The sequence below is a fragment of the Pinus tabuliformis genome, chromosome 4_2 (genome assembly GCF_031772625.1).
Source record: "Pinus tabuliformis cultivar Carrire ecotype Pingquan chromosome 4_2, CPIR1, whole genome shotgun sequence".
NCBI lineage: Eukaryota > Viridiplantae > Streptophyta > Pinopsida > Pinales > Pinaceae > Pinus > Pinus tabuliformis.
Genome location: NC_142304.1, coordinates 1,129,147,152 through 1,129,171,179, shown reverse-complemented (window position 1 = coordinate 1,129,171,179; position 24,028 = coordinate 1,129,147,152). Strand labels below are relative to the sequence as shown.

Below are 24,028 nucleotides of genomic sequence, written 5' to 3'. Positions count from 1 at the left end.
ATCTATACATAAAATTTATTCAAGGCATCTAGATTTATTTGGAAAGTATTTTTTTGTTTCGCAATTAAAACCACCTTATTAGTCCCTGCCTGGGACTAATAGCGATCGATTCAGCGTTGACGGCGTATTAATCCTCTGTTTGACCAAAAATATTGATGTGCATCACAATTTTAACCAAAGTTTTCATATTAAAAAATAATATAAAATTTATTTTGTAATTGTTGATTGGCCAACAAAGTTGAGGGTCTTATTGCGGGCTTCGCAGGTTTCAAGACGGGTAAAAGTAAGATATCCTAAGTTTTTGGTACCTCTTCTGCGTGTCCTTGCGGCAAACTTTTCTGATATCCAAAGTTTTCAAGTGCAAAAGATATTCAACTTTTCTGCTATCCAAGGTTTTCTCGTGCAAATTTTTTTTATATCCAAACTAAATATTCTGGTGCAAAAGATTTTTATATCCAAACTAAATATAATTCACTGAAGATTTTTATATCCAAACTACATATAATTCACTGACACGAACTTCAGAGAGAATTTACTGCCACATGGCTATCTGCATGCGGAAGCTCTAGTGGGCTTTCTGCATGCGGCAGCTCTGGTGCTATCTGTAGGCGAGCAAGTTGATTTCTCATTATGAGTCATTGTTCTCAGGTAGGCCGCGCCCTTTTTTTGGAACTGGTTTCTTTTATAAGCGAGGTACTTCGATAATATGACATATAATCTCTAGGTTCTGGACCAGGTTTCGACCATGAGGCCAAGACTGTGTTCTGAGTTTTCTCGCAATTGCTAGAGTTGGAATGTCAAAGGTTTCATTATCTGTTTTTAGTTCAGCCTCCTCCATGGCGGTTGCCAAAAAATATTCTAATAGTTTGTTACAGTTTGTTGTAAAATAGTTTGATGCGTGTCCAATATTACAATTTGTTGTAAAATTGTTTGACGTGTTTCTGTGTTTAGCGTTGTTGGGTTGGAGCGGAAATCTTAATTTTTATTACTTGGCGGAAGGCAGGACAGACAGAATTCTCTGCACCTGGGCTCCCTACAAGTCGGAAACCCTTGGCCTGCGCATCCATGTTTGGTTTCGATCGATGGTTCTGCCCTTAACATTTCAGGTTTTTAAGGGGTTTCACGCTTAATTCTGAACGTATAGGGGTTTTAGGAGTGTTTACGCTTAATTTTAAGGCGAAATCAGTGCAGATCGGCGATCTCCGGCAGCAGATCTGGAGTTTTTTGGAGCTATATTTGTAAGGTATGTACGTGCCCTTATTTTTTCTGCCCTGTTTTTCACGAATTATAAATTATATTCAATTTCCTGATTCGACATTAAAAGATTATCGCGGAAGTCCCCTGGCGTGTGCAATTTGAGCCCTCTCAAATCATTAGTCTGTAGCTTCTTTGAATATCCAATGTCCCCTGAGTTGTGTCTGTTTTTGAAGTTCACTTATTGAGTAGTATAAACTAGTTGTTAACCTGATTGGTGTGTTTTGAGTCTTTGGAAACATGAGCTTTAAGGTTTTCATTTGAAAAATTTTCTGCAAAATTCTCAGGGTTTCATCCTTTTTTTTTGGTTTTTTCGCGTGAATAACAGCTTCGTTTCTAGTTTGTTTTTCCTGTCTGTTTAAGTCTACGTTGACGACCTTTGGTTACAAATCCACGAGTAAGGGGTATCTATTTCATAAAACCACAAGACTTGCACTTCATTTGCAAATTGGGAATGTTAACACATCAGCATGTTCATTGGGAGATTGAACCCAGGTCACTGCGTAAGGCACACTTGATTTACCTATTGACTACAGCCCACATGACCTCCAGCTGTTTGAGTTATCTCGTTTTATCAATACTGCCATGGTTGTTGAATGTAGTCTCGCTGTTGTTATAGTGCATTATTATGTTGGCATTTTTGAGAGGGATTTGTCATCTCAAGGTAACAATAGACTGTTATTGCGTGTCAGCAGCTTGATATCTTGGGTTTCTCTTCCGAGAAGAAAAAATGCCAAGTGGTGGCGGGTTTCGGGTGCTTCATCTAGTGAGGCCGTTTCTGTCCATCTTGCCCGAGGTCCAGACAGCTGAAAGAAAAGTGCCCTTCAGAGAGAAGGTTCTGTACACTGTAATCTCGCTTTTTATCTTTTTAGTATGCAGTCAGTTGCCCCTATATGGCATACATTCAGCAACTGGGGCGGATCCATTCTACTGGATGCGTGTAATTCTGGCTTCTAATCGTGGAACTGTTATGGAGCTTGGTATTACCCCAATCGTTACTTCGGGCCTAGTAATGCAGCTTTTGGCAGGATCCAAGATAATTGAGGTGGATAACAGTGTTCGTGAAGATCGGGCTCTTCTGTAAGTATTGTGGCCATTTTTTGTTATAAGACAGTTGATTTTGAGTTCTCTTATGATCTGCAAATTTTGTTGTTCTCGCTAGCCTCCAAATAGAGCGTTTTTGAGTGACTTGCGTGGTTCGTTGGAAATATCGATCCATATTTTCCACGATTTGCAATGAGGTCTTCGAATAATGTGTTATTTTTCCTTATGATGAGGCTTTGTTATGACGTAACATTGCAGTCCATATTATTCGTTGTTGCCATTTCATAAGATATTATATCGAATACAAAAGATTTCTTTCTTTTCTTTCCTTTGCACATTTCAACTCTTAGCGTCTGGTTGTTTTGATGTAGTAATGGGGCTCAGAAGTTACTCGGTGTCCTCATCACAATAGGTGAGGCAGTTGCATACGTGCTGTCTGGAATGTATGGTGACATCCGGGACCTCGGAGCTGGCAATGCCATCCTCATTATTGTCCAGCTCTTTTTCGCTGGTATAATTGTGGTAATATTGGATGATCCAGTGCTGTTAGTTTCCTTCAAACAAGTATCAATTACTAATTGTTGTCATGAATAGGTTTTCACGAAAGGATATGACAAGGGTGTTGTTGTCCTGATGGCTTCAAGAGCATCCAGAATAGAGAATCAAGATGCCATTGATGCGGCAATTGTTGGGATGCTCGCGGATACTAACGAGTTCATACAGTTATTGACAAGTTTGCTGCTCTCTTGCAGTTGCATATCATGTTAATAATATGACTTCTTTTGCTTTATCCTGGCCTGAACCTTCCCAGTATCTTCTTTTTCTTGATTATGTATATCTTCTTCTTCTTGATTATGTATATCTTTAATTAGTGTTTGATTCCATATCCCTCCTGATTTTGACTAATCATTGTAGAGCATAAGTAGGTAAACGGAGTTTGTATGAGCCGCACAAAATGATAGAGAATGAATGAGCTGAAGATTTCGAATGCTTGCTTCTAACCGTGCATCAAAATTATGACCGTGCTAGAAAGCACAAATGTGGAATGACTGATAGGAATTGTTGTTGCTCATGCAACTGATGCAGCAAGAAGTGCTTTGGACATAGTCCAGTCAAGAAACTGGCCCCATAGCTATTTTGTTACTATGTAATATTGACTTATATGAATTACTAATTTTTCAGTCAAGATTGAACAGAACAGAATGTTTATTAAGGCTGAATTCAATGAACAGAACAGAATGTTTATTAAGGCTGAATTCAATAAATGATTTTGTGCATTAATATTTGCATTCACTGTTCCAAGTTTTGTAATTCCCTGCAGACCCCAGCAGGGACTACCGCCACGGCAGTGGCTCCTTGTTTAAATATGTATTTCTCTTCTCCTAACCTTGGTGATTTAATCTTCTAAATCATCTATACATAAATCTAATAATATTAGATAAAGAGACATCCTAGTTTCACCATGGTGATATACCAATGGTATTGATTGAATGCTTATACCAAAAACAAGTGGATGAAGGATCTGTAAGATTATTTTCTTTAGTCCATTTAGTTATTTTGTTCACTAAAATTTTGGCAAATGATTTCGCGAAAAAGTCATTTACCATAATGTTCTATAATTTTCCATGAACTATTTAAATCAATACATTTATGAATATGTATCATATAATTTAAAATATTATCTTTCTTGATTTCCTATAATCATGAGAAAAGTGCATGCAAATGTAAAGGTAGACATCCTCCTCATTTAACAATTTCAACTATAAAATACAAACCTTTATTCTCTTGATCATTTAAATAATATGGGATTTGTCTTACCAATAGTTAAACTCATGAGCACATTTGATAATGTATATAAGGAACGGCTATTTTTACATGGCTCTCTTAGTACCTTTATTTTGTTGTTTGGTATTTATTTTTAGTTTTATAATATTTTTCAAATACCTTCCACTTTATGAGATGAAATGCAATTGTAATTCAATAGTATTTTTTTTGAAATTTTCATTAATTAACTTGATTTTTTTAAAATTATAATTTATATTTATGTCACGGTTATTTTATTCAATGAATTTTGACATATCACATGTTAGTGGTATATTAAACAATAATTTTAATTTGACTATATATTGGAAAATACCTACAAAAGCCACATATTTTAACCCCCTACTAATACAAACCCAATACACCTTCCCAATTTAAAAAACCCTACTTTCATTAGATATTGCAGGTATCTATTTTCTCGTTAACATTTTTTATACCTCTTTATGTTTTTTCATTAAGTTTGACCCCCATTTTTTATACCTGCCAATATAAAAACCCTTTACCCCTTATATATCCCCCAATGTTTTATGTCATTTTTTTCCTCAATATAGATCCCCAATATGAATGCACGTGATATGGTATTGCTTCCCCAGTTAACACCATGATTTATATTGGAAGAAAAAAAAGAAGATATTGACAATTTAATTTTTCACTCAGTGATATATAAGGTTGAACTTTTAATTTAAATATTTTAACACAGATAAATATAAAAATAAAGAACAAGAGTTTGCATCATATATATTATAAATTCAATTGAAATTTTATATTTATACCTATATATATATATATATATATATATATATATATATATATAGAGAGAGAGAGAGAGAGAGAGAGTACATGTAACATTCTTTAAGTTCCTTGTCCATAAACAAAAATATGTGACCAGGCTACAACTTAAAACCTTAAATTACATGATTATTGTCGTTGATAATTTGCCCAAAAGAATTGTGTAACGATTTATTCAGTCCAACATTTTGGATAGAATTGTTTAATGAGTTATTTAGTCCAATGTTTTGGATCCATCATCAAGAACCAAATCCAATTATTCTTATTCTATTGAACATACTGATTAGGCTTTCATTAAGCTTTCTTGTATATTTTTTCATTAAAAATTTGCAGCAAGGAGGCCATCTACTACTCATACATCAGAAATGTGAATGGTTTTGCTACTACTCTTGAAGAAGAACATGCTCTTTCTCTCGCAAGTGAATTACTCACCTTTAATGCTCATTTTCACTCTTTCACATTAAATGAATGTGAAGCTCGTAATAGAATTTTCGATAGCTTTTCTTACTGAATTTGGTGTTGCTACTATTGGGTGAATATCAGAACACCCTAAGGTATTATTTGTATTTCCTAACCGAGTAAGAAGTCTACACACAACTTGTTCATGGGGATTCCTTGGCTTAGAAGTAGGAGCTGGAAAATCTGAGAATGTACAAGTCCTTTCGAAATTGCTATGGAGAAAGGGGCAATTCAGAAAGGGTTTTATTATTGCTCACCTGGATACTATTGGAAAGGCGAAGGAGACAAAGCATGAATTCAAACAAAACACGAGTTGTTGCTCTTCTATTGATCACACAAAACATGATGATTACAATGAACCTGGTGAAGGGTATTTAAACCTTTTCCAACTAGCTACTTGCCTAAAATATCTTGACATGCAACCACATGTAATCACACATTCAAAGTCGTCTATCACTTAACTCGACTCAACACTCAAACACTCAACCACTCAATCACTTAGTTAATTGACTCTCTATGTTTAGCCAACTCCTCATGCAAGAGTAATTATCTTATTTTAACACCCCCCCTTAATTACGACTACTAAACTAAAACATGACTCATGACAACTCAAACATGCCTGCTGGTCTATGTCTCAGCTAAGCTTACAACACCTAAGTTTCTTCTATGAAACTCAAACACATATTGTGCTAATGACTTAGTAAATATATCAGCCAATTGATAACTAGATTTACAAGGCTTCAAGTGAACTTCTCCATTGCTCACAAGTTCTCTAATAAAGTGATATCTAGTATCAATATGCTTTCTCTTCTGATGAAATACACTATTCTTGGATAGTGCAATCGCTGAGGTGTTGTCACAATATATTGTTGTTAATCCTTGTTGTTTCTTCTTGAGTCCATCAAGTACTTTTCTTAGCCACACTGCTTGACATGCTGTTGATGTTGCTGCTACATATTCTGCTTCTACTAATGAAAGTGTCACAATGAGCTGCTTCTTAGATGCCCATGAAATCACAACTGAACCAAAGTGAAACACAAAACCAAAAGTGCTCTTCCTATCATCCAAACTGCCTGCAAAATCGCTATCTGTGTATCCAATCAAATCCTTCTTTTCTATGCTTGCATACATAATGCCACAATCTCTAGTTCATGCTATGTATCTCAAAATTATTTTTCCTACACTCCAATGTGTGTCTTTTGGAGTCTCCATAAATCTAGAAATCAAACTCACTCCTTGCATGATATCCGGTCTTGTAGCTGTGAGATACATGAGGCTACCAACCAATCTTTTGAATAAAGTTGGATTGACATCTGATCCTTCATCAGCGTTGCTTAACTTTGTACCTATTGCAACTGGTGTAGGGACAAGTTTGCCATCCTGAATATTTTCAAAAAATCTTTGGAATATTTATTTTGACAAATAAAAATTCCTTTTTATATATTGCTCAACTTCTATGCCAAGAAAATATTTCATTAGACCAAGATCTTTCATCTCAAATTCTTTCATCATGGCTGCTTTAAATTCATCTATCTCAAAATCACCTGTAAAAGACATGTCATCAACATATAAGCAAACAATCAAAATTTGTCCTTTCTCATTTACATTTGTGTACAAGGTAGGCTCAATGTTGCTTCTGCAAAATCCATTCTTGATCATGTAGCTGTCAATTCTGCAATACCAAGCTCTAGGCACTTGCTTTAGTCCATAGAGCGCTTTCTTCAACCTGTAAACTTTCTCTTCATTACTTTCAACTTCATATCTTGGAGGCTGCTGTACATAAATTTCTTCTTCTAGAAGAATACTGATTTCACATCCATCTAATATAATTTCCACTTGTTCTGAGCTGTTGTGGCTAGAACTTCTCTTACAATATCCAATCTGGCTACCAGAGAAAATTTTTCTCCAAAGTCTATTCTCGGTTGCTGCGAGAATCCTTTTGCTACAAGTCTAGCTTTGAATCTATCAATTTCAACTTTCTCATTCAACTTTGTCTTGTACACCCACTTCACACCAGTTAGATTTTTTTCCTTTGGCAAATCAACCAAATCCCATGTGTCATTCTTTTCAATAGCTTCAATTTAGTCATCCATGGCTTGCACCCAGTTTTCATCTTTGATTGCTTCTTCAAATGAAGAAGGTTGGAATGAAAATAATGAAAAATTTGAACTAACATCCAAATCATCATAAATATATTTCAAACTTCTCATCTTTCTCTTACCATTACTTGATTCATCACCTGATTGATTGCTGGGAGAATCTTGATCTGTTGATCTGCTTGAGGATCCATGCTTCTCTGAAAATCTTGGAGTCCTTGTTGGTGTGTCTCTGTTTGGTGTCTTCACCTGTGATTCTTGCTGCTCCTTTTCTGCTACATCATCTTCTTCCATCAGTGGCACTTGTGCATCAATTGTTTTGTCTACAGTTCCATTCCATGACTCTTGTTCCTTGAACACAACATCTCTGCTAATTATGGTCTTCTTTGTGACAGGGTTATACAATTTGTAAGCTTTTGATTGCTCACTATAACCAGTGAATATGAATTTTTCACTTTTATCATCCAATTTTCCTCTTCGCTCCTTAGGCACATGTGCATAAGCTACACATCCAAATACTCTGAGATGAGATACACTGCAAGACATACCTGACCATGCTTGTTTTGGTACTCTGTTCATCACACTCTTTGTAGGAGATCTGTTGATCACATAAATAACACATGCAACTGCTTCTGCCCAATACTCATTAGACAAGTTTCTTCCTTTCAACATGCTTCTTACCATGTTCATAATTGTCCTGTTCTTTCTCTCTGCTACACCATTCTACTACGGTGTGTACCTGGTTGTAAATTGTCTTCTAATCCCATGTTGTTTGTAGTAATCATGGAATGCCTTTAAGTCATATTCTCCACCAAGATCTGACCTCAATACCTTGATTTGTCGATCACTTCGGTTCTTTGCTAAGGCTTTGAATTCTTTTAACTTTGCAAAATTTTCTGAATTCTGCTTCAAAAAGTAAACCCAAGTCTTTCTACTGTAGTCATCAACGAAAGTGAGGAAGTAACAACTTCCACCAATCGACCGTGTCCTCATAGGTCCACACAAGTCTGTATGCACTAGCTCAAGAGGTTTCTTTGCTTTGTATGCAACTCCCTTTGGAAAACTTTCACGGTGTTGTTTTCCCAAGATGCAACACTCACAAGTACTAGTAGGTTCTTTGATGGGAGGTAATCCTCTGACCATCTGTTTCTGCTGCAACAACATTAAACCAAAAAAGTACAAGTGTCCAAATCGAAAGTGCCATAAATAATAATCATCAGAACATGCAACTGTAAAAGAACTCGCCTGAACACTGTAATTCAAAATTAGAGGAAAGAGTCTGTTCCTTGTCATCTACACCTTTTCTATCAGTTGCTTTCTTGGGGGCTTGGCATAAATAACACATTCTTGACCTTGAAAGATAACTTTGTATCCTTTTTGTGTCAATTGACCAACACTTAACAAATTATGTTTGAGACTAGGAACATAATATACCTCCGAGATTGTCTTTGGCTCCCCCTGCTTGGTCAGAATGTTGATAACTCCTTTGCCATCTACTTCCATAGTCTTGTTAGTCCCCATATTTACCTCTGTTTTCATAGATTGATTGAAATTTGCAACCAAATCCTTGTTGCTTGTCATGTGGTTACTACAACCACTGTCTAACAACCACACACTAACAGAAGGTTTATTCATGGTATGGCAAGTTGAGAACATGGAGTTAGAAATATCTATAGTGACATTAGCTCTTTGGTTCCCTTTATCAGCTATCTTCTTCCTGCAATCACAAGCATAGTGACCAAATTTATTGCAATAATAGCATCTCACCTTTGATTTGTCAACTCCTTGATTATTGTTGAAGCTTCTGTAGTTGATTCCACTTGCATGTTCATGCTCTTCTTGGCCATCTTTCTGACCACCATATCTTCCACTTCGTCCTCTGCCTCTCGATCTACTTCTGTCTCTTGGAATAGAAACCTGACTTTTTAAAGCAGTCTGTAAAGTGGAATCCTTATTTTTGCCTATCCTTGCCTCATGCGATAGAAGTGATCCCATCAGCTCATCAACTGTCAATGATGCCAAATCCTTGGCTTCTTCTATGGTTGCTACCACAACATCAAATTTGGTAGACAAAGATCAGAGGACCTTCTCAACCACTCTTTGATATTTTATATATTCACCATAAATATTTAACTGATTTATGACAATTATGACCTGATTCATGAAAGAATTGATGTCCTTTGTCTCCTTCATCTGCAGACTTTTAAAATCTCTCATAGTATTCTGCAACTTAACAATATTGACTTTGGCCATACCTTTATAGTTTGTCCCCACAGTTTCCTATGCTACTTTTGCTGAAGACGTGATGATAATCTTCTGGAACACTGCCCGTCCCACTCCCTACTGAATAAGCTTCAACGCATGTGCATTCTTCTTCTTGTCTTTATTCCATTTTTCCCTCTCTGTATCACTGAGAGCTTGTTCTTCTTCTTCGTTCTTAGGTTCTGAAAACCCAAACTTGACATAATCCCAAACATCACGTGCCTACAACGTGGTAGCCATCTTAATGTCCCACACATCATAATCTTTCCCTGTAAACAATGGGAACTGGGGTTGGAAATTTGAGAAAGCCATCTTTCTCCAAAAATTTCTCCACTTCACTTTAAAAGATCACGTGACTTTTAAAGCCTACGTGATTATGCCTTTTGACTTTCAAATACGTTGTTGTGTATTGAGTTGCGGCAAACACTAATTTTTCTACTAAACAACAATTTGCTCGTTGACTAATCAATTTCCCAGGTGACAAGTGTTCATGACAACGGTGACTGCTTTTTCAAGAAACTCTATCTATGTTGTTTAAAAACCAAATGACTTTGGATACAACGGCTGAGAAATTTCCGACTATCTTATTACTTGCACATGCATGGTGCGGTTGTAGAATCTCTCTGTATTAAACCTTGCTCTGATACCAATTTGTTGGAAAGGCGGAGGAGACAAAGCATGAATTCACACAAAACACGAGTTGCTACTCTTCTATTAACCACACAAAACTTGATGATTACAATGAACCCGGTGAAGGGTATTTAAACTTTTTCCAACTAGCTATTTGCCTAAAATATCTTGACATGCAACCACATGCAATCACACACTCAAAGTCATCTATCACTTAACTTGACTCAACACTCAAACACTCAACCACTCAATCACTAGTTAATTGACTCTCTATGTTTAGCCAACTCCTAATGCAGGAGTAATTATCTTATTTTAACAGATACAGGTAGCAAGCCACCTCAGTAGCCTTCGAAATAGCTTTCTGTGTGCTCCTTTAGGTGAGTTCATTTTATATGTTATTTGATTCTAATACTATTTTTCTTCTGCATTCAGGGGTATGGCCAGAATTTGCAAGTTTTGATGACACAAATATAGGGCCTATTCCTTCTCGATGGAAGGGGTTCTGCCAAAAGGGAACAAAATTCGGTCCAGAACACTGCAACAAGTGCGTTGATGAGGGGTCAGAGTAGCCTTCAGTTTGTTAAACTATATTTTCATATCGGATAACATTCAATTAAGATATTTAGCTCAAAGTTTTTCTTGCTGGTGATAAAGGATTCTATCTATATCCATCTAGAGGCTGAGATATGAAATTTGTTTTTATGTAATTAAATTGGAGATTCTCCAATAATATGATAGACATTAATAAAGTAAAACAGTTTCTCATGTACATCAAATTTCAAGAATATTTTGGCATTTACAATTTAAATAAAGATGACCTTTCTAGGTTAAACACAAGGCCAAAGAAGATGAAGAATTTCAAATTCTTTATAAAAGATTACAGTTTCCAGAAGTATGTTTGAGTTTTGTAATTCAAATTCTTTATAAAACATTACAATTTCCCAGAAGTATGTTTGAGTTTTGTATTCTTTTGGAGTAGTATGGTTTGTAAGTGTTTATTGATGGCCAGTTTTAAGCACTTAGGCCAGAAATCCTGGAACAGTAAGAATTTCAAATTATTTATAAAACATTACAGTTTCCCGAGAGTATGTTTGAGTTTTGTAATTCAAACTCTTTATAAAACATTACAGTGTCCTAGAAGTATGTTTGAGTTTTGTATTATTTTGGAGCAGTATGGTTTGTAAGTGTTTATTAATGGCCAGTTTTAAGCACTTAGGCCAGAAATCCTGGAATAGTAAGGGGTAGATCTTTGTAAATATGCTATATTTAAAGTAATCTAGCACTTTGATGTTTAAGCATGTTTTTGACTTAAGTATTGGAGTAATTCTCACACTCACCTCATTGGGAATGGATCATATGATCCTGAGATTCACTTTGGGAACATGAGATTAATTGCCCACTTAAGATAATGGTAAGGGTTTAGAAGTTTAACATTGTCTGGAGGTTTTAGTGTAACCCCAAACCTCAACATGGAATAAGAGCTTTAGCTGGGTGTTGGAGTGATTCTCACACACACTTCATTGAAAATCGATCACGTGGATTAACCGTCATCCTGGTATCCACTTTAGTAAATTGAGATTAATTTCCCACTTAAGATAATGCTAACGATTTGGAAGTTTACTAATGCAAACACAATTTTGAGTAATAATCGTCAGATTTCTTTGTGCTCTTAGTCCAGCGTTAAAGATGCTTTAAGGTTAACATATGGGATAGCTCTGAAATTATATGGTGCACAGTCTCGTTTTGTGATTTCTAGCAGAAAATTTAAGAGCTTTTGTTTTTTCTGGCTTAAAAGTGTCAAAGTTTTTGTCCTTGCTCCCAACATTCCAGAATCTGCACACTCTCAAATCATATGTTCATATTTTTCCGAGTTTTAGCTCAGAAAGTAAAGAATTTTGTAGTTATTTATAGACCGTGTTCTGATTTCCGGTTTAATATAGGTTCATGGTGGTGCATTATTGAAATGTATTGTTGTTGTCTTACATGCCCGAGCCTTTCATCCTGTAAGTCTGGATGCAATTTTATACCTTTTGGAATAATGTAGGATGGTCTCTCATTAAGTTTTGGTTTGTTTTCCCTGATACTTAGCCATGAATTCCCCCCCATGTGAGACGATAGAGCTTCCCATGAGCCTGTTGATTGGTAGGTTTCCCTCTCAGAAAGTCTGCCCTGGTTTTTCAGGGCCAGAAATTTTCCGGGATCTCGGAAGTTTCAATTTTGCGAGCAAACGCCTATAAGCCTGCATGACAAGGATTGCAAATCTTTTTGGTTTTCGGAAGGTTTGTACTAAGGTTGATGTGGCATTTACTTGAAGGAGATTTAGATTTAATGCCAGTCATTCACCCATCTTGTCTTATATCTGGATACGTCACTGGGATTTATTTCTTCTCGGGTATATGCCTTCTTGGGATTCTTGCTCCACTTTGTAAAGTGGATTTTCCTCTCGACTCTTCCATCTGTCAGTACTTCCGTCAGATATTTCTTAATTCTCACCCTTTAACTCTATCCTATCCAGGCGTTTCGCTGCAGGGAAAGGACAACTTCCATTAACTCGGGGAGTAAAGTCCCGATTTGGGAAATCCAGCCAGGACAGAAGGTACCCTGGAAAAATCTGAGATGTGGTGTGTGACATTCCATGGATAGCGTGTCGGATTCAGTGGCCATGGAGGCCATGATTCGCGCAGTGATACAAGCTGAAGCTGGTCAGGATGGTGCCACGTTACCAGGTGTGTGGCATTCATCCCTTGATGACGTGGTCGTTCAGCCCATGCTGCCTGTTGATGTTGGCAGGGGTGCTGAGTCATCTAAAGCGCATGCCATGTGGGAGGGAAAATATGAAAACGTCTACAATCACGTGGACCTGGGTAGATACAAGGGCAGACTCGAGCATGAAAACAATTACAACAAAAACTGAAAGCCTGTCAAAATCTCCCCTCCGCCTGCTACTATACACCTAGACAACATCAATCTGACTAATCGCATCTCAAGTTTACAGGATTTAGCCTTGGTAGGCAAGTGGCATTTTCCAGAAATGGACGATGCCATGATGCGGAAATGGCTGGAGTCTCAATGGAAGCCTCTGATTGGATATATTCCAATCATTTCTAACCTCATGAAAGACTGGTATTGCTTTCATTTCATCAGCGCCAATGATCTAGATACTATCCAGAAGCGGCCATGGGTCCATAAAAGGAGCTTTCTCGCCCTTTACAACTGGTATATTGGATATGACCCTCTGAAGAACACTCCCTCAAACAATTTAATATGGGTAAAGCTCCCGGGTTTGCCCTTGGAATTATGGTCAAAGGAAACTCTTATGGAGATTGGAAACGCTATAGGTAAGTGTGTCTACGTCGACCCAAGATGTCTTGGAGAAAAGGATAAAAGAATTGCATGGGTTCTTATAGAAAAGGCCTTCCGAGGTAGGTTCTCGGACCATTTAGTGATATCGTGGAAGGACTAAAAAATTGTTCAAAGATTGGACTTCTAGGGAGTCCCCTTTAGATACGCGTTTTGTCACAAAACAGTTCATTTGATAAAAAATTGCCCGCGGCGCAGGTCGGCTCCTGGAAGCTATCAGGTAAATAAAAATAGGCATAGAATGAACCCTTGGCATCCTGTAAAGGCGAAGCCTTCCTCCTCTATCAGCCTATCACTATCAGACCGCGCGGATATGCAAGACCTGTCAAACGTGGGAAAGTATATAAGTCAATCCCCACTATATTTTTCTCAGGAAAATTCCTTTTCAGAAATATCCAGCAGGGTTGTGTTGTCCTCTGGTAATATGGCCCAGTTTCTCCAGTGTTCGCCCCCTCTGGTTCATATGGATGATAAAGAAGTTCCTCTCCCTCCGCAGTCTGCCCTGCCTATCAAAGAATTCTCAGTGGGGTCCCAAACCGTAGTTATTTCGTCTCCATCCCCGCCTCTCAATAAGGGAGTAGGTCCATCTATAAAAGGAAAAGAGGCTTTGATCTCAGCTACCCCTCTCAACTCTCCAGTCTCCTCTCCTCAGAATCTGTTTGAAAGCAACATTGATTTTCTTCTAAGCAAGAAATTGCTTGAATTGGAGCCCCTTACTATCCACAAGCCAAGAAATTCTTCACCTCCTTTTATTAGCCCTGACTCTGCAAAAAACATAACAGTGAGGAGAAAAAATAACAGAGGCAGCCGACATTTTAGGGGGAGGGCGGAGGGCGCAGCAAAAGGAGTAAGGAATCTGTCTCTGGTGGATGTTCCCATCGTTGATATGTCTGAGAATCGGCCTCTTAGAGCAAGGGCGGGTGAGAAATCTCCTTGATGACCTTCATCTTATCTATGAACATTAGAGGTATGGGAGCAGACCACAAATTTTTGGCTCTTAAGAACTTGTTCCTCTCGGACCAGCCAAAAATTATTCTAGTCCAAGAAACTATGCATAATAAGTCTGTAACTATCTCTTACTTTAGGAAGATGTTTCCTTCCTAGCACATGACTGCCTCAGAGGCCAATGGTCTGTCGGGAGGCCTGGAGGTTTTATGGGATCCCGCCTGGATCAGAGCAAAAGCATACAAATGTTTCGCAGGCATTCTTATCTTGGCTTCTGTTAGAGGATATGGGTGCCCAAATAACATTTTGAATATATATGCCCCATACAAGAACAGGCTCCCATTGTGGGATAAGTTATTTGCTTCTGAAATTTTTGATATTGAATTCTTAATGATTGCAGGAGATCTAAATGTAACTCTGAACTAGGAGGAACGATGGGGCAAAAGCAGGAAAAGAGACCCACTGGCAGATCGCATCAAATGTGAACTTTTGCACAGGAATCTTATAGATATTACTCCTTCCAAAATGATGCCAACTTGGGACAATGGAAGGATCGAGGAGGCGTATGTTGCAAAAAGAATTGACCATTTTATTGTTCATGCCAGCATTATTGACAGATTGGGGATGCCTTACTCTTCTATTGGAAATGTTTTCATATCCGATCATAGGCCAATATATCTCAGTTGGAGGGAGAAGGGGTTTTGGAAAGGGTACCCCTTTAAATTTAACAGGTGTTGGTTGGAAGATCCAGATTTTAACGTGATCATATCGAGATCCTGGAAGGACCTAGCAGCAAGAGACAAGATTCCCCCCTTTTTGACTTTCAGAGAAAAAATGGCCTCGTTGAGAAAGGTGGTTAAAGACTGGCAAATAAAGAAGAGACACTTGGACAAAAAGAACCTGTGGGAAATTCAAAAAGAATTGGACAGTATTTCCGGATCCCTGGATGCTAATACACTTCCTTTTGAGATCAGATGCCGCATAAATGAGCTTGAAAGGAGAAAGCAAAAGATCCTTAAGCAGGAGGAGGCCTCTTGGAGACTTAAAAGCAGGGCGACTTGGCTCAAAGAAGGTGACAAAAACACAAAATTTTTCCATAGGTTCGCAAGCTCTAGGCGGGAGAAAAATTCCATTTGGAAAATCAGTGATGGTCAGGGGGGCTTCCTTTTTTCCCAACAAGACATCCAAATGGAAGCTGTGAGATATTTTGAAAAACAATATAAAAGAGGGGAAGCTTGCAGGTTTCAGGATATTTTATGGGGCATAGATCTTTATCCCCAAATGTTTGACGAGGATAAAAATGAAGATCTCTTCCAACCCATTTCGGAGGATGAGCTACTTGGTGTAATGATGTCCTTCAAGAAAGACAGTTGCCCAGGGCCAAACAACTGGACAATAGATTTCTATATCCACTTTTTTGATCTTATCAAATTCGACCTACTAAGGATGGTAGAGGCAGCAAGAATTTCGGGCAGCATTCACCAGATTATGGCCTCCACTTATATTGCCCTCATCCCAAAGAAATCGGATGCTGAATCCTTTCAAGACTATAGGCTGATTTCCCTTTGCAATATTACCTTCAAAATTATCACAAAAATCAATGCTGAGCGGATCAAATCTACTTTAGCTTGTTTTCTATCGAAGGACCAGCATGCTTTTCTAAAAGGGAGGAATATTCTGGATGCAGTCGCTATCACGCAAGAAAGCTTATTTTCCATGCTCTCAAATAAATCTGATGCTGCCATCCTGAAAATAGATCTTCAAAAAGCATACGACTGCTTAGATTGGGGATTTATCCGTTGCTTATTAGCCAAGATTGGTCTGAGATCCAATATTATAAATTGGATCATGGCTTGTGTAGAGAAAGTAAGCAATGCTGTTATTATAAATGGGATCCCCTCCCCTTTCTTTCTTGCTGAAAGAGGCCTTCGTCAAGGCTACCCCCTATCTCCTCTCTTGTTTATTTTGTCTATGAACTCTTTAAGCCTTCACATTAATGAAGTTGTCAGTGGAAACAGATGCAGACCTCTAAAGATTTGCAGGAATATCTCCATTTCACATAATCTTTTGTTGATGATGTGCTCATCTTCGCAATGCTGTGCAGAGGAACCTGGTCACACCTCTATATCATCTTGAAAAGGTTCCAAGATGCTACAGGTCTTCATATCAATAAGTCGAAGTCCATCCTTTTCCACAATGACATCAACATGGATACGGCTGAATGGGTCTCTCGGCTGTTCGGGATTGATATGAAACCCATTAAAAATGGATTCAAATATCTAGGCTTCTTGCTAAAAGCAAAGGGATATTCAAAAGCAGACTGGCTATGGATAATTGATAGATACTACAAAAGAATATCTGCCTGGGAATATAGAAGTCTATCTCTGGCAGGAAGGATTATATTGACGCAAGCTGTTCTATCTCAACTCGCTGTTTACTGGGCACATTTGTTCTTTCTCCCCGCGAGTGTAATCCAGAAGATGAATAAGATCACTGCTAACTTTATTTGGGGTGGTAAATATTAGCAGAGTAAATATCATCTCGTAAAAATGGAAAAGATTTCCAAGCCGAAGATTTCTGGAGGATGGGGACTGTTGGACCTGAGATCTTTTGGGAAGGCGCTCCTGTGTAAATCATTATGGAGAGGGATCTATGGTGAGGGCCCCTGGAGCAGCACAATTAAAATGAAATACATGGGCAGCAAAGAGATGGCGCATTGGTACAGATTAGGGAGAATCGGCTCCAAGCATGGGTCGGCTATTTGGTTGAGCTTTCGTAAAATCGAACACTATTTTCTGAAGAACCTGATATGGAGTTTCCAATCCGACAGCAGAATTATTATTGGAATAGATTCTTTTATAAGTGGGCGTGAGAAAATTTCTATTCCGGAAAATCTTCTAAGTTTCTTCCACAGGAAGGGGATCTTCACCTGGGATAAACTCATTGCATCATGGCAGGACCATGTCCCAACGTGGATTGAGGCTGACAGTTTGGGGATGAATGTTTTTTTAGCGCGACAATGGAACTCAATTAGGGTCGGCTTGAGGAGCAGTGGTTTATTTCGTTCGCAGCCTGCTGATGTTCTGGTCTGGAAAGTGCCAAATTCAAATTCCCAGGTTTGTGTAAAAGACATTTACTCTCACTTGATTGGGTTGAATTATGATCATGCCAGCCCTCTGTTTCCTCCCACTTTTTGGAAATCCGGATGTCCACCCAAATTTATCCTCTTTGCGTGGCTGGTGTTCTACAATAAAAACTTGTCTTGGGAGAACCTAATAAAGAGAAATTGGCATGGGCCGAGTATATGTTTAATGTGTGGAGCGGCAGAGGAAAGCAATTTCCATATGTTTTTCCAATGCCAGAAAACGCGTTTTCTGTGGTCTGAATTGGCAGCTTTATTTGGTTTCCCCGACGTGTCTCATGCTTCTACGCAGGAAGCTTTCTTTTGGTGGAGTGGGCAGCGTGAATCTTGGAGATCCATAATCATCATAGTCCTGTGGTTTGCTTGGAAATGGAGAAACAATATAATCTTTAGAGACAGGAGAGAGCCTTTTATGACTATTTTACAAAATGTTGTTTCCCTCTATGAATCCCTTCCAGCTATAATTCAAAAAAGAAAAAATGTCAACCGGATCGGGCAAGGAGTTGTTTCCTCAGGGAATCCCAGGGCCTTTTTTGATGGTGCCGCTCAGCTCAACTCCTGTGGTTGTGGGGTCCATATTATCATGGACGAGGGCCTCCATTATCTCATTTCATGGAATGGTGGTAAGGGATCAAATTGCATGGCAGAGGCGATGGCTTTAGCAGGGTTTCTCTCTTTTTGTATCTTTCTTGATATTCACCTGGTATCAATCTATGGGGATTCTAAAATAGTGATTGATCATGTTTTGGGAAAGTGCCGTATCTGCTGCCCTCATCTTACGGGCTGGATGAACAGAGTTATGTTTTTTGGGAGAAAGTGGATGGGTGCTCCATTCATCACATCTACAGGTCAAAAAATCAGCAAGCTGACTGCCTTTCTAAGGAAGGTTTGCTTTCTCAAACAGGTATCTGGTCTGTGAAGGTAATATCTGACGGGGAATCCTTCCCCATCCAGGACTTCTCCTTCCCTGGTTTTTGATGCTCTGATTTTGAAGGTGTGCTGTCTTTTTTGATCCTTTTGATATATGTTCATGTACAGGTATGGCTGTATATTTCGGTGTCTTTATCTGGCAATCTGTTGTATATCTTAGGCTTTTTTGATAAAGTATATCTTATATCTGGTTGTATGTGTGTCAGTCCCTCCTTTTGTTTTCCCCTTGATGCACAGGGTGTCCAGTTATGTCCTCTTCAGCTATATGCTTTTTAAAAGCTCTTGAAGGTTTCCATATGAATGTACTATCTGTTCTCTTATATTGCCTCAATATAATACATCTCAGCTTTTTCATTCTAGAAAATCGTCAGAGTTACTCAATATTTACCTTGTTGGGTTGTAACTGAATAATATATGTTTTTGCTTGTAAAATGCCCCTGCATTCTTATGCTGGCAGTCTATTGCAGTTATTATTTCTTGCATTACATTGCTTGGAAGAAAAACACTTTGAACTTGCTTGTTGGAGAATGCTCAATCTCTGTATTTGTTTCTTTGTTTGTTGGTATATAATAGAAGCCAACCGCGTTGTAAGATATCCCTGCCCGAAAAGTGGAACAGTTAGTATTCAATTCTTGGAATCATGGTTCACTCTCGAGTGTTTTGCAATAACAAGTTGATTGGAAAGCAAGCCCTTCACAATGGAAGCAAAGTTTCACCCTCCAAATTGCTGTTTGCAACAGGAAATTGATTGGAGGAAGGTATTTCATCAAGGGGCGTGATGCTGAAATTAAGCCTTTGAATCTCTCTGAAACAGGGGAATTTCTCTCTGCGCGAGACAAGGTTGGACATGGAACTCATACTCTGTCTACAGCAGGGGGAAATTTCGTGAAAAAAGCAAGTATATATGGACATGCAGAAGGGGTTGCAAAAGGAGGAGCCCCTCATGCTATAAAATTTGCTGGCCTATAGATTTAGTGTACTATGGTTGCTATGATGCAGATATTCTTGCAGCATTCGATGCAGGGATACATGACGGAGTTGATGTGTTCTCAGTTTCTCTTGGAGGTGAGCCTCTTCGGGATTATTTTCAAGATGCAATTTCAATTGGATCGTTCCATGCAGTTCAAAGAGGGAGGGTTGTCGTCTGTTCCACCTCAAATTCTGGTCCACTTCCGGCAACGGTTGCAAATGTAGCACCCTGGGTCATAACAGTGGGAGCAAGCAGCATCGACAGAGCATACCCTTCGAGTGTTCATCTCGAAAACAACATAACATATATAGTAAGTAGGGCTTATTGGCATCGTCTGACAATTTTTTTAATATGGTTAAATTATTTGTGGTCCAGATTATATATTTTTGTTGTTTAAAATATATTTTTGAATGTGAAAATTTTGTATTATATTTAAAAATTGATGTGGTGGATTAACTGCTACTTTCGGAACATGAGATTAACTGCCCATTCAAAGTAAATATCTAGAAATTTACTATGACCGACAATTTTTGGTTTAATAACAAACTCCAACATGATATTATAGCCTTGGCTGAAAGTGAGATTCCATTGTGTCATGTCAGAGTGGGAGTGTTGCAGGACCATGGGACTAACTGCGTTGAAAACATTCAGGGCTCGCATTGAAAAACCCTATAACACTCATATTTTCCAAAGTTCACAGCATAAATCTGTGATCCCAACACATCAATAATAACCACCCTGGAACATGGGACTAACCATTCACTCAAAGTAATAGTAAGAGTTTAGAAATTTACTAAAACCTGCTGATAAACCCCAATATTCAATGTTCTGGAACATGAAACTAACCACTCATTCAAGATAATGATAAGGGTTTAAAAATGTACTAAAACCTACAAGTAAACCCAACATTCAGTCTCCTGAGAAAAAAACCTGACGCTTATTTTTTTTTAAGTTCACAACTCAATCATGTCACTTCAACAAATCTCTATCAATTTTCCAATAAATTTAACCCAAAAAATATACCAAAAATACCTCAAAACATGGAACAGTTACACAACTACCGGCTTATAGGGGCTCTCTAACCTCTTCTCTAGTTAAGTATCGAAGAGCACTGAATTCATATTATGAAATTCGATTTACCAGTATTACCGTAAGGCTCAAGGGTGGAAATTAATCCCTGGAACATGGAACCGCTAAATAGGCCGAGAGGCTTATACATATTTCATTATGTTTATGTTGCATGTTTTTTGGAAAGACATATTTCATTATGTTTATGTTGCATGTTTTTTGGAAAGCATTGTAAGATTTAACGGTTTATTGATTATCAGGTTGTGAGTGCTGTAGAGGTATCTTTTCATACAAAATTTCAAGAAGGCAATAAAGCATATCGACATTTTCTCTTTGTTTCGGTTTATAAAATCGAAAATTTAATATTTAATTGTTTTCCCAATTCAGGGGACTGAAATCAATAAATCAGATCCTTGAAGTTTGCTAGAAAAGTTAATCTTACTCTCTGTCTCTTTGGCATTGAAATCAATAAATCAGATCCTTGAAGTTTGCTAGAAAAGCTGATTGTGTTACTCTCTGTCTTTTTGTTTGAGGGCAGGGACGAAGCCTAGCCCAGTTCCAATTACCAAAGGGAAAGTTGTATCCACTGGTATCATCAGCAAGAGTGAAAGCCCCACATGTGAATACGACAGCTGGGTATGATGCTACATACTACTACCCAATTAACAAAGAAAAAACTTGGATAGGAATAGCATTTCAATCCATCAAAGTCACACTTCTTTGTCATATTGTGTTTTAACAGTTTCAATCGCTAATATTTTCAGACAACTCTGTTTCCCGGGATCATTAGATCCCAGCAAAGTTAAAGGAAAAATCGTTGCCTGCCTTCGTGGTATCAGTGAAAGAATTGAGAAAGGTTTAACCGTTCGATTAGCAGGAGGAGTAGGCATGATTCTCGCCAATGCACCCGGAGGCGACACTGACGTTGATGAAGACTCTCATTTTCTTCCTGCTGCACATTTGAATGCAACTGATGGAGCAGCAGTTTTTCAATACATCAAATCAACAGCGTAGGATTTCAATGCAACTTTTCAACTTGTAGTAAAGCCCGGTTATTGCATGAAAAACCCTAATGCCCAATTAAATTATGCTCATCCAGGTCCCCTGTCGCTTCCATTTATTCAAGAACTCAATTAGATTTTTTTCCGGTAAGAAAAAAAGCTGTATATATTATGTATATATCATGTACATTATAGTTTGAAAAGGGAAATATTGGCAATATTTCCCTGCCATATATCAAAAAGAAACCATGATTGCATATACAGAAAATGATAGCCTGGTAAGATGACTGCATACACCGACAGACCTGAATAATTTAACAGACAGAGAGAACAAAACGTGATACCTGAGCATATTATCGATGATAAAAAGGCGGGATCATGATATATACCAGGACAGTAATGATATTCCTATATACCCGGCGTGGAGAAGTGTTGACCCCACAGTGATGCTCAGGTACCATCTTCTGCACTGTGATCGCATGCCCCTCTTAGATAGTGCATCATCGATCATATTCTGTGAGCATTTTACATGTGCAATGGAGAAGAGAGAAGTCTTCTAGATTGATGAGATCCTATGCATCCATCCAGTAAGATTGGCATTTTTTATTGAGTGTTTTCCAATCACATGATCGATAATAATTTTTGAGTATTTTTGAGTCGCCATAAATCCATAGGGGGAAAACTTATGCTCATTCAGGTACCCTTCAAGTATGGTGCATGTCATGTGTATCCAAATAAAGCTGGAGATCCTGGCCTAGTCTATGATCTATCAATCAAAGACTACAACATTTTTTTTTCAGCTTACATTATAATTCAACCCAACTCAAGGCCATAACAGGAAGGGCATTCACTTGTCCAGCACGACCCCCTAATATCTATAACCTCAACTATCCCTCCATCACTGTCTCGGCCCTGAAAGGGTCATCAATTGTGAGAAGAACTGTGACAAATGTAGTAGAGGGACCGGTGACTTATAAAGCAAAAGTACAGTCTCCTGTTGGAGTTTCAGTGTTAGTTGAGCCTGCAGAGCTTCACTTTTCTACCAGCGGGGAAAGGAAAACATTTAATGTGTCACTGAAAGCCGTGAAGAGTTCTAGGGGTCAGTATGTATCTGGGTACCTTACATGGACAAATGCCAAGTATTGGGTTGCAAGACCCATTGTTGTGAAGGTAAGCAGTGTGAATTAAGATAGTGAATATCTCACTGACAAGTTATTGCTTTTCATTTATTGACGGAAATTTTGTAAAAGGGTCATTGAATGTTTCTCTTTTGTAGAATTGGTAGGCCTTGAAACCTAATAAAATTTCAAGCATGGTTTATATTAATTAAATTTGTTTTTGAAGTATACAACGTCATATCGACTATCATTAAAATATGTAAATGCTACAAATCTTTCTTGATTCCAATTTTTTTTTTTTAATGAAAGGTTATTACATTAGTTTTTGATAATTACATTTTTTAATTACTCTTGCATGGAATAAAACCTAAAAGCATAGAATCTCCAAGATTGGTAAAACAGATTGCACATCAAAATTTATATTACATTAGATTAATCACGCTATAAATACATCAGTCATTGGTTGAAAATAGAAATTCTATCTTAACCATACAATCAATAAGTTGAGAAAATATTTCAACCAAACACTAAATTTCTCAAGTCTAACTAATTAACACTTACACAACTCACACAACAATAACATTTAAGGACGAGGAATATCACTCAAGATGCACAAGACAAGTAAGAGTTAATCTCCAAGTCTCTCCCTTAACAAGTACTTCTCTTGATCTCAATCAAGTAATGTCTTCATCAACTTGCCTTAATAATTTCGAAATATTCTAGATTACTAACTCCATCAAGTTGTCTCTTAGGCCTCATAAAGGTGTAGTTGGCAAGTTGGCTTCCCGAGTTCCACTCTTGAACTCCCAAATTTGGGATCTCCCGAATTCAAATACTGAACAGTTGGCAAGTTGGCTTCCCGAGTTCCACTCTTGAACTCCCAAATCTCGGATCTCCCAAATTCAATTACTGAATACATCCCAAGCTGTTGCATAACTTCATTAGAAGACTTGACTCTCAAGTCTTCAACAAATGAGGGATCCTTCCTTAGATCCACATCTGCCAAAATAAATCGACAACCATCCATGTTGAGCTTTTAACTTGTTAGAAAAATATTATGTATGACAGAGAAATGCAAGACATATAATATGTGGAAAAACACAAACACATAAAACCAGAGAGACACAGATATAGGTGGT

The 24,028-nt window shown here is 37.9% G+C and overlaps 3 protein-coding genes across 3 annotated transcripts; all 3 read left to right on the top strand.

Moving 5' to 3' along the window:
* Nucleotides 1–741: 741 nt before the first annotated feature.
* LOC149173635 (protein transport protein Sec61 subunit alpha-like) lies at nucleotides 742–3,510 on the top strand. The gene is made up of 5 exons (XM_089424674.1): nucleotides 742–1,243; nucleotides 1,950–2,334; nucleotides 2,670–2,809; nucleotides 2,893–3,108; nucleotides 3,225–3,510. Exons 2-4 carry the CDS (start codon nucleotides 1,985–1,987, stop codon nucleotides 2,910–2,912), a joined length of 510 nt encoding a protein of 169 aa, XP_089280800.1. The 5' UTR covers nucleotides 742–1,243; nucleotides 1,950–1,984; the 3' UTR covers nucleotides 2,913–3,108; nucleotides 3,225–3,510.
* Nucleotides 3,511–17,209: 13,699 nt separating this feature from the next.
* On the top strand, nucleotides 17,210–22,892 carry LOC149173634 (uncharacterized). The gene is made up of 5 exons (XM_089426772.1): nucleotides 17,210–17,776; nucleotides 18,841–18,929; nucleotides 19,547–20,012; nucleotides 21,309–21,406; nucleotides 21,535–22,892. The coding sequence occupies exons 1-5, from the start codon at nucleotides 17,210–17,212 to the stop codon at nucleotides 21,782–21,784; spliced, it is 1,470 nt and encodes a 489-aa protein (XP_089282898.1). The 3' UTR covers nucleotides 21,785–22,892.
* On the top strand, nucleotides 22,131–22,959 carry LOC149173633 (subtilisin-like serine-protease S). The gene is made up of 2 exons (XM_089426771.1): nucleotides 22,131–22,225; nucleotides 22,572–22,959. Exons 1-2 carry the CDS (start codon nucleotides 22,131–22,133, stop codon nucleotides 22,957–22,959), a joined length of 483 nt encoding a protein of 160 aa, XP_089282897.1.
* Nucleotides 22,960–24,028: the final 1,069 nt, after the last annotated feature.

Coding starts and splice junctions, on each gene's coding strand:
- LOC149173635 (XM_089424674.1), top strand. CDS start 1,985: ATGCCAAGTGGTGGCGGGTTTCGGGTGCTTCATCTAGTGAGGCCGTTT. Junction 2,335..2,669: donor CGTGAAGATCGGGCTCTTCT/GTAAGTATTGTG, acceptor GTTTTGATGTAG/TAATGGGGCTCAGAAGTTAC. Junction 2,810..2,892: donor TGTCCAGCTCTTTTTCGCTG/GTATAATTGTGG, acceptor TGTCATGAATAG/GTTTTCACGAAAGGATATGA.
- LOC149173633 (XM_089426771.1), top strand. CDS start 22,131: ATGATAAAAAGGCGGGATCATGATATATACCAGGACAGTAATGATATT. Junction 22,226..22,571: donor GACCCCACAGTGATGCTCAG/GTACCATCTTCT, acceptor TTTTTTTTTCAG/CTTACATTATAATTCAACCC.
- LOC149173634 (XM_089426772.1), top strand. CDS start 17,210: ATGGAAAAGATTTCCAAGCCGAAGATTTCTGGAGGATGGGGACTGTTG. Junction 18,930..19,546: donor TATCTTATATCTGGTTGTAT/GTGTGTCAGTCC, acceptor TCTCTGAAACAG/GGGAATTTCTCTCTGCGCGA. Junction 21,407..21,534: donor CATGTGAATACGACAGCTGG/GTATGATGCTAC, acceptor TAATATTTTCAG/ACAACTCTGTTTCCCGGGAT.